The sequence below is a fragment of the Lynx rufus genome, unplaced genomic scaffold (assembly GCF_022079265.1).
Source record: "Lynx rufus isolate CCGP_SWC_20201006 ecotype Redwood Valley unplaced genomic scaffold, mLynRuf1.p SCAF_9, whole genome shotgun sequence".
NCBI classification, from domain to species: domain Eukaryota; kingdom Metazoa; phylum Chordata; class Mammalia; order Carnivora; family Felidae; genus Lynx; species Lynx rufus.
The window spans coordinates 110,406,109-110,419,406 of NW_025814897.1; the positions used below are offsets into that span (position 1 = coordinate 110,406,109).

At 45.7% G+C, this 13,298-nt stretch overlaps 2 protein-coding genes across 3 annotated transcripts in view; both read left to right on the top strand.

Annotated features, from left to right (window-relative positions):
• Positions 1-1,834: 1,834 nt before the first annotated feature.
• On the top strand, positions 1,835-3,359 carry LOC124506113 (translation initiation factor IF-2-like). Its single transcript, XM_047072101.1, has 3 exons — positions 1,835-1,968; positions 2,063-2,173; positions 2,771-3,359. Exons 1-3 carry the CDS (start codon positions 1,835-1,837, stop codon positions 3,357-3,359), a joined length of 834 nt encoding a protein of 277 aa, XP_046928057.1.
• Positions 3,256-13,298, top strand: part of KDM2A (lysine demethylase 2A) — a 113,798-nt gene continuing 103,755 nt past the window's right edge. Inside the window, exons 1-3 of one of the 2 annotated variants that reach the window (XM_047071524.1) lie at positions 3,256-3,564; positions 4,789-4,913; positions 11,346-11,467. Coding sequence is in view for 1 of the 2 variants with exons in the window: in XM_047071523.1 (XP_046927479.1) it covers positions 4,872-4,913 (42 nt within the window). In the remaining variant the exon portion in view is untranslated. The remainder of the gene's footprint in view (positions 3,565-4,788; positions 4,914-11,345; positions 11,468-13,298) is intronic. The other variant, XM_047071523.1, reaches the window with a different exon arrangement.

Genomic DNA, 13,298 nt, shown 5'->3' on the forward strand with positions numbered 1-13,298 from the left:
TGCTCTTAGAGCCTTCTTAGGTTTCCTCCCAGCGTACCAACTGGGTTAAATCTGTAGGAGGTATCTTTTTGCTGAAAATGAGCAACTCACTCGGTGTTGACGGTTAATTACTTAAGGGGGTCGGAACCATAAGAAAAAGGGCAAAAACAAGTTGAGCTACTGCTAGAGACCTCCTTCTCCTCTTTTCGCTGAAGTATCCCACGGGTTACAAGGACAGGTGGCAAGGTAATAAAGCCATTTATTTTGCAAACAGCAATGAGGCCTAACACTTAATCTAAGGCTAGCAAGAGTCCTCCTCTTCTACTTAAAAACAAAGCAAGCTGCTGCCTTTTTCTATACCGATAGACAGCCAGTAGCCTCTGGGACCATGTCTGGTAGCACCAATGTGAAAGACTGCTGCTTTTAAGGTATATTTTACTGTAGTCTGAAAGACTTAAAAAGGCTTTGGACCTGATAAAGTTTTGGTGAAGATCTTCACATCCGTGCTCCTGAAAATCTAAGAAGTCTGAACAAAAACTGGTATCAGTATAAAGAATATTTCCCAGTGACTGGAATGCAAGAGGGTAAGGCCATATTAACAAATCTTTTTTTTTTTAATTTTAATTTTAATCCCAGTTAACATACAGTCTAAGTTTCAGGTGTACCGTACGGTGATTCTAGAATTCCACACACCACTCGGTGCTCATCACCCCAAGCGTGCTAACAAACCTTTCATTTTGTTGTGAGATGTTGCGGTCTGCTATCGCAGAGCGCTGGACTCCTCTCCGTTAGAGTAATTAGGCAAGCTGTTTAACCTTTCCAAACTTCAACTGTCTATCTTTAACAGGAGTATAATACTACCAGGCACGTTTGCTTGACTCCTAAGGATGCTGTGAAACAAAGTAGAGAATGTCTGTAAAACTCCCGACGTATGCATGTAGAAAAGCACCGTGTGGTAATAAATAATAATACCTTGGGTTTACATAGTGCCTTTACCCAAGAGTTCAAATCTTAATAGAAATAGAAGCTATCATTATTTCAATTGTCTTTATCATCTTCCTAAAAGAGTTGAAGGCTGTTTATAGAAGTTATATGATTCACTCCATTCCTCCCCTGCCCTGCATCCCCGGATCCCAGGAATCAGAGGTTAAAGAGTGGGAACCCAAGGCAGGGAGAAAAAGATCTGTGTGACACCTCTCGGCAAGAGTGTAGTGCAGCCAACAGTGCCGACCCGGATGCGTAACGCCCAAGCCACGGTCCTTTATGGGATTTATAATTTAAACGGGCCCCAAAGCACGAGATTGGCTGGGGAAATGCCCTGATCGCGGTTGGGCTGCTCGCATGGCGTTGCTCAGATACCTCTGGCCGGGCTCCGTCGACGTCCCCAGCCTGCTAGCCCGTCGGGCAGCTGTCGAGCTGCGGGAGCCTGTTCGTGGGCAGGGCCGGCGCGGCTCGGGCGGCCGCTGCCCCGTCGCTGACCCTCGCGCGAAGCTGCGCGCACCGAGAGGAGACATCTTCCCGGCCGGGCCTCCCGCGCCCGCCGCGGCCCGGGGCGGCGGGGTCGGCCCGGGGGCCGGGGCGACCCGCGCACCCCTCCGTGGGGGCGCCCCGACTCGCCGGGGGCGGGGTCACGTCCCACCCGGGGCGCCGGGGGGCACCGGCGCTGCGGAAACCTGAGCGTGGCCGAGGAGCGGGGGCTTCCAGGGCCACCTCCCCGGGCGCCTCGGGCCCGCAGTGGGCGCGCCGGCCGCCGCCGCCCCCGGGCCGTCGCGGAGACCACTCCCGCGCCTGGTACCTGTGGACGCCCTTGTCAAGCGCCTGGAGCTCCCCCGGGGGAGCCGAGCCCAGGACAGACATGCTACTCCCGTTTCCTGCCCCTTCGGAGCGGCGAGGAGTGGGTGAGGCGGGGCCGAGCCGCTGCACCGAGGAGACCCCGAGCCGGGGGCGAACGGGCCCCGCGGCGGGGGCGCTGGGGCCTGCCCGGGGATGGCGGGCAGGCCGTCCTCGGCCCACTGGCCGGCGGGCGAGGGGAGGGCAGCCAGCGCAAAGGCGCCCCTTCTCTGCGGCCCCTCGCCCTGGACAGGCCCGAACACGGCGCCGAGGTCGGACCGGCCGGGCCCAGCAGCCTGACCCCGGGAGACCCCCGCTTTGAGGCGGGCAACGGCTGCTCTGGCCCAGGCCGCCTGGCCTTCAGGTTGTGTGACTGTGACGGGCCGACTGGGGCAGAGGGCGGTTGAAAGGGAATGGGGCGCTTCTCCCTACTGCTTGGGGGGGGGGTTGGTTGTGCTTTGTGGGGGGTCGGGGGGGGTCACCACCCTCCCGGGAGAGGTGGGGGAGGGCCGCCGGCGCAGCTGGCCGGCAAGGGGCGGGGTCACAGAGGCGAAGTCTGTGTGTTCGAGCGAGGGCGTGTGGGAGGGGAGGGCGCGCGCGGAGGAGGATCCTGGCCTGCGCGCAGGCGCGAGCAGCAGGTCGGGCCCGAGCCCAGGAAGAAGGCCCTCGGGGAGCGGGGGCGGTGGGCCGGCGGGAGGGCGGGCGGGCTGACGCGAAGGGGGGCGGGGAGCCGCGTCGGCGTCGTCGGGCGCGGGCGATTCGAGGCCGACGCATCCGCGCGTGCGCGCGCCGCGGAGTGTCCGCGTTAGAGGGGAGTGACGCGTGCGCGTTCACGTGCGCCCTGGAGAGCGGTAAGAAACGAAGGGAGGCTTGGAGGGGGGGTGGGGGTGGAGGCGAGCCGGAGGAGGGGTGGGGGGGCGGCGCCTGCGCAGTGCGCCGCGGAGCTGTGTGTATGTGAGAGTCTGACGGGTTCAAAATGGCGGCGGCTGCTTCAGCGGCTCCTCCTGTGTGAGGGAAACAACACCCCTCCCCGGCGGCAGCGGCGGCGGCGGCGGAGGCTGCGGCTCGCAGAGCACCTTCCCAGCGGCTGGGCCTGTCGCCGCTCCGTCTATCCTGGGCAGGGGGCGCTCCGGGAGGAGGGGCAACGCCAGGGGGCCCATCCCCCGGAGTCCCTCCTCTGCGACTGGGGAGTAGCCGGGGGCTCGTCCCGCAGCGCGGAGCCCCGGCTGAGGGGGAGACGCGAGGGGAGCCCGGGCCCCCAGCCCGGCGCGCCGCGCCGCTCCCGCCCTCTCCGCCCCCCGGGGCCGGGGCCCGCGTTCCGGGGGGCCGGGGCGGCGCGGGGAACCTCGGGCCGGCCGGTCTCAGCTGATCGGCCGCCGCTCCTGGGCTCCGGAGGCGGCCGGGCGGCTGCTTGCCTAGGGCACGGCGAAGAGGGCGCTCCCCGCGGCCGGGGCTGGCTCGGGGCTCGGGCTCGGGCTGCTGACCGCTGGCCCGGGGGAGGCGGGGGCGCCCCGGGCTCGGCGCCGAGGGGTCGCGCTCCCCTCTCCTGACGCCTCCGACTGCTGGTCTCCGAAGCCTGAAGAGGAGGTTTGATTCAGCAACTGTTTCCTCTTTTCCGGGTCGCCCTGACCCTCTCTGGATAGTGGGTTGATCCACGGAAAAAACCGAAGACGACGTTTGGGATTTAATTTTTCCTCTCAGTTTTTGGAATCTTTTACTTCTCACTTGGACAAGAACTCACGAGCAAAATCCCCGGTGAGATTCCCCCTCCGCGCCCCCCCCCCCCTCCTGGAAGTTTGGTTCACCGTGGTATCTAAAGTCTTAATGTAAAGTTTCTATTTCTTTTTCCGATGGGCGAACCATTGAAACGCCTTTCCTTTCGGGGATCCCGGCGAGATTTGCCATTTTCCTGGCCGGCCCTGGCTGCTCTCAGTCCCGGGCGACACTCGCCCAGGGGGTGCAAACACGGTTTCTTTCCCTCCCGACTTGGGACAAGGGCTTCCTCTAGGAGGGCTCTGCCACCAACTGCTCTTGCAAACTGTGTCATTGGGTCCTCTGGTCTTGGAGCAGTTTTGAAAGGATGCTATTAACGTGGCTGTAATGTAGTTACAAAAAGGAGAAAAAAAATCTGCGTTCCCTATGGAAGCCATTATCCTTGAGAATATTTAGAAAAAAGAGAAACCTTTCTTGGTATTGTAGATCGACCGTGGTGCAAACCGGTCGTAATTTTTGGAAAAGATGTATTTTACTTATTTCTCTGGATGGATTCGCTCATTTTATTACTTTATCCCAAAGGATCTAATGGAATTTTTGAACCTGATATGCAACTCTCTTGAATTTGTTTCGGAGTTGTACACATCTTGGTTGGGGTGGAGTGTTGGTTTGGGAATGAAAATATCCAGGGAGTCTGGGAAGGAAGGCGACGATTGTGTACGGCTTTGCTAGAGGGGTATGGGAAATTGTTTTGGAATCTTTCTTTATAAATCCTGATTTCTTGTCCTCTTTTTATGTAGTCTGCCCTTTTTCTCCCCCCCCCCCCCCTTTAGTTTCTAATTACCATTGAGAGAGAACTAATTTGATTGGGATCTGGATTAGTTCAGTGCCTGCTTCACCTGGTCAGCTCTCTACAGATAAAAGTCTCCCCCCACCTCTTTTTTTTTTTTTTTTTTTTTTGCTATCGCTGCCATCAAGGGGAGGCTTGCTTATTGTAGTCCTGTGGGGAGAAACAGTGGTGTGGCCCATCCACCAGGAACTGAAACCAGCATCACCTCCTTTTGCCTAGGCCTCGGACAGTTGTAATGTGATTAATGTTGGTCATGACATGGAACCACTTGCCCGAGAGCAGAGGGGTCTCAGACTGATGAACAGGAACCAGATTTGTCAGCCTTTAACTTACACGTATCTTAAATCTTCCTTCTCTGAAAGAAAGCTTGAGTTTGAGGATGAGTTCTCATCTCTGCTCATATCATTATTCTTTAGTGTTGCAATCTGGTTCCTAAGGAGGAAGAGGAAGGCAGCCCTGGAGTGGTTTCTTTACAGTAATTTCAACAGAAGAGTGAGAGATGGAACCCGAAGAAGAAAGGATTCGTTACAGCCAGAGATTGGTTAGTATTTTATCCTCTTTTTTTTTTTTTTTGTTCAATTTTGAAGCACAATAACTATTTTGTTTCTATTTGTGAACCTACTATCATTAAAACTTTTCAGGTGGCTTTTCTGTGTACCAGAGGAAAGAAGGTATATTCATTTGGTTTTTAGGCCAAGCAGTTAGAGCCTTAATACTCATCCTGTTTGGAAATGGACTTGTATATGTAGTCTTAGTTTCTATACAAACTATTGTAAATCAAAGGATTTTGTGGATTACAACGTGACAAGGATTACTAATTTTGCAATACTGATACGTAATCTGATTAAGTTAGATTAGAATGTAAATCTTAGGGGCGAAACTGAGGAAGGATAGTTCTATATTATTTTGTAGATTATGGTGTGTCAGGATTTGTGGCTTTGAGCTGGGGAGTAGAACTATGGATTTTTATTTTTATTTTTTAACACACAAGTAATACTGATAGGTTTAGAGGGTTGGTGGGGACTGAGTGAAAATGTGGAATACCAAAAGTTCTGTGTTTTGTATTTTTGGGAGGGAAATATGAGATGCATCTTGTTGAAAGAAATTTTTACTTAGTAATGATTTGGAGGGAATTTCCTTGTGTGTGCATATGAATGCTTGCTGCTTTAAGACCTACTTTCAGGGTTTCCCTACTGGAGTTTAAGAATTTGATTTTGGTATTTCTTAGTGAAAGAGAACTTTATTAATATTCTCACCATATATTTCAGAAATTTGAATTGTGTCTGTAGAGTAAGGTTTGGGGAAAACCAAAGAATTGTCTGTACTGTGTGAATTTTGGTAAACTGAAAGACCTAGAAGATTACTGAAGGAATTTGTGGTGGTCTTCTTTAGGTCTGCATTTTAGACTGAATTTGGGGGGGGGGGGAAAGAGTGATTCTATAATCTATCTTCTGATGATCTCCACTCTTTTTGAGAAAAGGCTACTTTTTCTTTTTTTAAGTGTGACTCTTACAAAGGTGTGGAGTGCATTGGCAAGTATATCTAGCAGGCGTATGTTCTGGCAAGTCTTATTTCAGAGATTTGCCTCTTGTCTCCCAATTCGTGTATTGAGAATGCATTTCTTTAGCTTTTAGAAATAAACTACGTGTATCAGTAGTGAAATTTTGTGTGCTAAGGATTGGTTTTTGTTTTGACATTTCTTAAGCTTTGGGAACGTGGAAGAAAGGATGCTGCAAAATTCTCTTCCCAGGTGATTATTCCCAGCTCTATATGGGGAATTCATTTGTATCATGTCAGGCCTGTAAGAATTGTTGAGCTGTTACATAAATACCTGAGGGATCTTGGATCTTGGGATCCAGTCATTCAAAGGAAGAGCCTTTTCTTCAGCTAGCAAAAGTTCTTCACATTTTTTAACATTTTTAAGATAGGGAGGTAGCGGTAAGGAGATCCAAGGAATCTGTGACTTTTGTCCTGGCAAGTTTTTTTTTTTGTTGTTTTTTTTTTTTAAATCATAAAGTGCTACCTGTTGCACACATTAATCCTTTCCTTATCTAGCATATTTTTTCTTTTGGTTCATGTGCTATTGTAGCAGTGTTGTATAAGAGGGTACATCAGGTATTTTGGGGGCTCTTATTTAGAATCTTGGGTGATAATTCTGAAGTTTAGAGTGACTGATGTCTGTTTTCCTTTTTTTTTAGTTTTTTTAAATGTTCACGTATTTTAGAGAGAGCTCGCACACACACGGGAGGGGCAGAGAGAGAGGGAGACGCAGAATCCGAAGCAGGCTCCAGGCTCCTCACTGTCCGCACAGAGCCCTGCGGCGCAAGGCTCAGACTCACTAACTGTGAGATCATGATCTGAGCTGAAGTCGGATGCTTAACCAGCTGAGCCACCCAGGCGTCCCATGTATTTTCCTTTCTAAGATTACATGACCAAATTATATCTGAAGTGTAAATCCCTTCTATACCATAATTTTTGATGTGAGAGCATGTTGGCAGCTTATTTGAGTGACAAGTTTGCCTACTGAACTTCATGTCTCTCTCTCTCTCTCTCTCTCTCTCTCTCTCTCTCTCTCTCTCTGGTGAGTGCTCCTATTGATCCAACATTGATTAAGTTAGATCTTACTCGAGGAATTTTAAGGCTATAAAGGCTGATTTTTATAGTAGTTAACTATTTTTTAACACCTTGTCTTTAGGCTAAAGTGTAGAACTTATTTTTGTTTTGCAGCTGTTGGTCATAGAGGATAAAGTTTGAAAGAGACAAATGACAGGTTTACTTATTTGGCTTAGTGATTAAAATTTTCATGGTCTCGTATAATATATATTTGTCAAATTGAATGGAATTATCTGGTACATTGATTATAGTGTTTTTAAATGTTACTTCCATGTTGTTTTAGGGGACAAAACCTAAATAGGCATCCCTCTGTGATATACCTTCAAAGTAGCCTCTTGAGAGAGAAAACAGAATACCAGTATTAAAAGCCTGAGTCTAGACTCATTTTGGAATGACTTTTTTGTATTTTGGACCTTTTACCTATCTTTAAGAAAAAAAAGTGGTATTTTTATTAGTAAGAATGCTGTTAATAGTAATGATCTAACAATAGATCATATCAGTGCTTTTTGCTGATGATATAGCTATTTCTCAAGTGCATAGGCTGAATTTGACAAGTTTTGATTATGTTTGTGTCCTCTTTGTCATTTTTTTTTTTTCAACGTTTATTTTTGGGACAGAGAGAGACAGAGCATGAACGGGGGAGGGGCAGAGAGAGAGGGAGACACAGAATCGGAAACAGGCTCCAGGCTCTGAGCCATCAGCCCAGAGCCTGACGTGGGGCTTGAACTCATGGACCGCAAGATCGTGACCTGGCTGAAGTCGGACGCTCAACCGACTGCGCCACCCAGGCGCCCCCTCTTTGTCATTTTTTAAAGTCAGAAACAGCTCGTTTAAAAAAAAATGGCATGCCTTTTGCCAATCTGTTTACTATTACATGTGGAAGAGAAATTGTACCTTTGAAGATGGTGTGTATGTAGTACATTTGGGATATTCGCTCTACTTTCTGGAGCGAGAATGCTTGTTTTGCAGAGTAGGAAATGACAAGGGTGGGCGAACAATGTTTGATTATTCCTAAGCAAGACATTGTTTTGTTTTGTTTTGTTTTGTTTTGTTTTGTTTTTTAATGAGAAGATTAGTAGTTTTGTGTATAGATTCCTAGAACAAAGCCAGATAGATCTCTAAGGCAAATTGATACACTTGAAAGGGTAATCCAGTGAGAGGGATAGAAGCTTCAGTGTTGGCGATGGGTGGGTATTTGGTTGTCCTGAGGTAAAGAGGATTTATTTCTATGTTTCTGGTAAATTTAGATGGAGAACCTTATTGAGAAATATTGACAAGTACTGAAGATGGAACTTTTTTTTTTCCCATTTGATTTCACGAGCCAAAGTGTTGGAGCAGTTTTGGATGTTTGTTACTGTTCGTGTATATTTAAGTATTTATTTGTAGAGAATGTTCAGTATAATACCTTACAGTTTCTTAATCTAAAATGTTAAGTTAAATCCTTAGCAATTATAATGATCTTTCAGGTTTCTAAAATCATACCAATCCAGAGCAATCCTTATTATTGTATAGAAAATCAAGGGCAAAATAATGTGCATTTAAATGCTTAAGATTTCTATGCTATGTAGTATCACTTTAACATGGGACTTTTTCCATTTTTATTGGAAGAGATGGCCCTTGTTAAATATTTTAATACACTGGATTATGATATGTGCCTTCAACGTGTATAATATTTTGTACACATTGTTACATTTAGTATGGAAAAAATTCATTAGCTTCTGCCAAAGGCAATTGTAGAAACAAACGGACACCTAAATCATTGTAAAAGAAAGTGAAGACAGTATACTTCCTGGTAAAAGAAATTATGTAACCTGAATATTTTTCCTCCTGAATTCGCCTAAGTCTAGTGGTGTTATCTGAAGAAGGAGTTGTCGATTTACTTGAGAATTCAGTTTGCTTGTCAATCTTGATGATGACATTAAGAGATATTCTAAAGGATGTTCTTATACTATTGGATGTTCAGTACTGTTAACGTTCCCAACATACGGTTTTCTTCGAAACAGCTAAATCATTTATCTTTTGTAAGAAACTGGGGGCACTGAAGCCCTAGTGATATTCTCACCATTCTTTGGGGTACCCTTAAAAATTGTCTTCCCAGATTCAGCAGCAGTTACCAGATCATCCCTTTTGCAAACAGTCCTACTCTGAGTGAGTGGTCTTTCTGACCACACTAAGGTCTATTCTGACCAAGAATGGACTAGGCAAAATAAAATCCTAGTTTTAAGCCATTTTTTTTCCTAGCATGAAAGTATCATACTGTTAACAACTGGAAAAAAAATTAAGACGATCTAAATTGTTGAATTTGCTTACTTATAATTATTTCATTAGACTTATAACCTTCAACTGTGTTGGTGGAGGAGTACATTGTTCCGAGTGTTGCAGCCTCCTTACTGATGATGTAGGAAAAACTTGTTGCCCATTTTTTGGGTGATTCAAAATGCAAATAATGAGGGAGCTAATTCTTTATTCTTATGCATCAGTCTTCCACAGTAAGCTATATTTTAGGGACACATAATGAGGACTGTATTTAAGCCCTATCACTTTCTCTTGTTTTATTTTGCTGAGCACTAATCAGTACCATACTTGTTTGTTTGTTTGTGCATCTCTCTCCTTTGGAGTATATGCTCCTTGAGAGTTGAGACTTTCTTTTTGTTTATGGTATATACTGGATGCTTCAAATAGTGCCTTACACATAGAAAGTGCTCAATAAGTAGCCTCAAAAAAAAGAGAAAGTACTCCGTCTACAACACAGAAAGGGCTCAATAAGTATTTGTTGATGTTGTTGAAAGCCCTGATAAATACTTTTCTTTGCTACCAATTTCTTGAGTGCTAGGAATAAGCCACTGGAATGGAGGATAATTTGGTGACTGGGGATGAGCCAAATACCTGGGTATGTCTTGCAGTGTACATAGAACCAGAAGCTACTTTTGAGAGAGAGAATGAGTGGTAGAGGGATAGAGAGAATCCCAAGCAGGCTCCACGCTGAGCATGGACGTGAGGCTCAATCTCACAACCATGAGATCATGACCTAAGCTGATATCAAGAGTGAGATGCTTAATCAACTGAGCCACCCAGGCACCTTGAACCAGAAGCTTTAAGCTATGACGATATATATACAGATATGATATATATACACATACATATATATGTGCATGTATATATATGTAATATATGTATATATATCGTATATGCTTAGCACACATCCCAGATGAACATATTTACATATTTATAGTGTTTGGGCCATTACAAATGAAAAAATGTTAACTTTAAAAGCTCATTCTGAATTTTAAGTTCTCCTACCTCTAATCCTGTCCTAAATCATCTATTTCAAGGTTTTAGCTGGCTTTTAGATAGCCTTAAAGTTGCAAAGTTGCAAGTGATGGTGTTTGTGTTATTCTCAAGTTTTGGTTTTGATCATTAAGCCAAAGAATTGATATATTTACTGTATACCATTCAGAGAGACATGGCATTATTTTATGTCCTGCAAAATTTTTCTTCTTGGGGGCGCCTGGGTGGGTCAGTCAGTTAAGCATCCAACTCTTGATTTTGGCTCAAGTCACGATCTCATGGATCATGAGATCAAGCCCCATGGTCAGGCTCTGTGCATGGAGCCTGCTTGTGATTCTCTCTCTCCCTCTGCCCCTCGCCTGCTTGCTCGCTCTCTCAAAATAAATAAACGTTAAAAAAATTTTTTTTTTCTTCTTGGGAAGTGGACATCCTTGACTGTAGTTTTCATTGATTTGCTCTGTGTAATCTCATTTTTGGAATAATCCTATATTGTTGCTTTGTGCTTTTATGTCAACAAATGTTAGAATTCAGTAAGCATTTATGAGCCACATACTAGGCTGAGTTCTTTCATATACATTACCTTATTTAATTCTCAAAACTGCCTATAAGGTAGATGGTATAGTTTTAAACTTTTTTTTTTTTTTAATGGAAATGGAACCTTTAGCCTGTGACTTGGCCAAGATCACAAAGTTGGTGAGGAATGGAACCAGACCTTGAACCCCATGTTTCTTGTGTCACACCTTGTCATCTTTCTAGCAGTGTTATCTCATACAGAAAACAAATGATAGCCACTCCTGTTGTAGAAAGTTGCAGACTAAGTACTTTCTCGTTTTTTGAAACTGCTTTTAAAATTTCTTCCCTCACAGATCCTAACATCCTAAATGAGATAGCTACAAATATTTGACAGTCAGTGTTTTATCATGTTTAGCTAAAGTTGGCACATTCTTTTTGTGAACTTTGAGCTTATTGCACTTGATCTATTAAAACAGCAGTATTTGTGCAGTTTGTGTGTATGTCAAGCCTTTTATTTATGCATGTCACTCATATCATTGTTTTCTGTTTTAAATTTTAGGTTCTTGGGGGTTTTCTCTATCTGTGAGTACTTGGTAAAAACTTAAACCATAAAGATAGAAGGCAGCAGATAGTGACCAAGCGAGTGGTTTTGGCAGATACAGTGGTGAAGGCCTCCTTCAGGTAGGTAGAGAGGAGGAGGGAAGAGGGTGGCCTTACAGGAGGTAAAGACAGCATAAGCTTTACTATGGAGTGGGACACTTATTAGGCCTATCCTGAGGATGCTCATTAGATTCATAGGACTAAAGTAGATTTGTTTTGGGAGGCACTGTTCATAATGTTGGGAACATACTTTAAACAATTATGAAGGCCAGGTATGGACCATAGAGAGCCATTGGAAGTTGTGGTTTGTTTTTAATCAAATAGCAATTTGATCAAAGTGGTGTTTTAGGAGTAATATTTTTGCAGTTTCAGGTCTGGGATGTGTCCGAAAGAATATTGAAATAAGTTACCTCTTAAGGTGATGGGTATCTGAGCTCTAGGGCAGTGGTTCTCCAAGTGTGGTTCCCTCACCAGCAGCATCAGCATTATCTGGGTATCTGGGAACATGTTAGAAATGCAAATTTGGGGGACCCTGCTCTGTATTTACTGTATTAGAAACCCTGTGTTGGGGCCCAGCAATTTGTGCTTTAACAGGCCAGGAGATTCTGATACATGCAGAAGTTTGAGAACCACTGTTCTGGAGAATAGTTAATAGAAATAGAAAGGGAGGAAAAATGAAGGACTCACAAAACTTGGTGACTGATGGCTAGCAGCATGTTATGATGGAAAAAAGTGCTTGATTGGGGATCACAAGTGCCGAGTTTCAGTATCATCTTAATCACCAGCTGTTTCGACAAGAGAACTGACCTGTCATAGAGGGAATTGTACTTAGGGATTTCTGAGGATTTGGGAGGCGAATGAAGAATTAAGGTGGACCCTGGGATTAAGTCTGGGTTATTAGGAAGATCAGGAAGGAGTTTAAAAATTTTTTTTTAATTTTTTTTTATGTTTATTCATTTTTGAAAGACAGAGAGAGACAGAGCACAAGCAGGGGTGGGGTGGTAAGAAAGGGGGACACAGAATCTAAAGCAGGCTCCAGGCTCTGAGCTGTCAGCACCAGGGCCCGACATGGGGCTTGAACTCATGAACTGCGAGATCATGACCTGAGCCGAAGTCGGACGCTCAACCGACTGAGCCACCCAGGCGCCCCTTTAAATTTTTTTTAATGTGTATTTATTTTTGAGAGAGAGACAGAGCATGAGTGGGGGAGGGTCAGAGAGAGAGGGAGACACAGAATCTGAAGCAGGCTCCAGGCTCTGAGCTGTCAGCACAGAGCCAGACACGGGGCTCGAACTCACAGACCGTGAGATCTTGACCTGAGCCGAAGTCGGAAGCTCAACCGACTGAGCCACCCAGGTGCCCCAAAGGAAGGAGTTTTGAAAGGGAGAGGAGAAAATATTGGGTAGATGTTTTAGAAAATTGGAACAGATTACTTAAAGCAAGGGTTCTCGACTGGGTGTGAGTTTGCCTCTTTGGGATATTTGGCAATATCAGGAGACATTTTTTTTTAATGTTTATTTATTTTTGAGAGAGAGAGACAGAGTGTGGGCAGGGGAGGGTCAGAGAGAGAGGGGGACACAGAATCTGAAGCAGGCTCTAGGCTCCAAGGAGGTGTCAGCACAGAGCCTGACATGGGGCTTGAACCCATGAACTGTGAGATCATGACCTGAGCTGAAGTTGGATGCTTAACCAGCTGAGCCACCCAGGTGCCCCTGGAGACATTTTTGATTGTCAGATTAGGGAAGTACTACTGGTATTCTAGTGAGTAGAGGCCAAGGATGCTGTTAAAATATCCTAAACGCACAGCTCAACCCCCCACAGAGGAGGGTTATCTAGTCCAGAATGTCAACAGTGTGAGATTGAAAACCCTGATTTAAAGAGAAATATCCAGTAGATAGGTTCTATGTTTCCA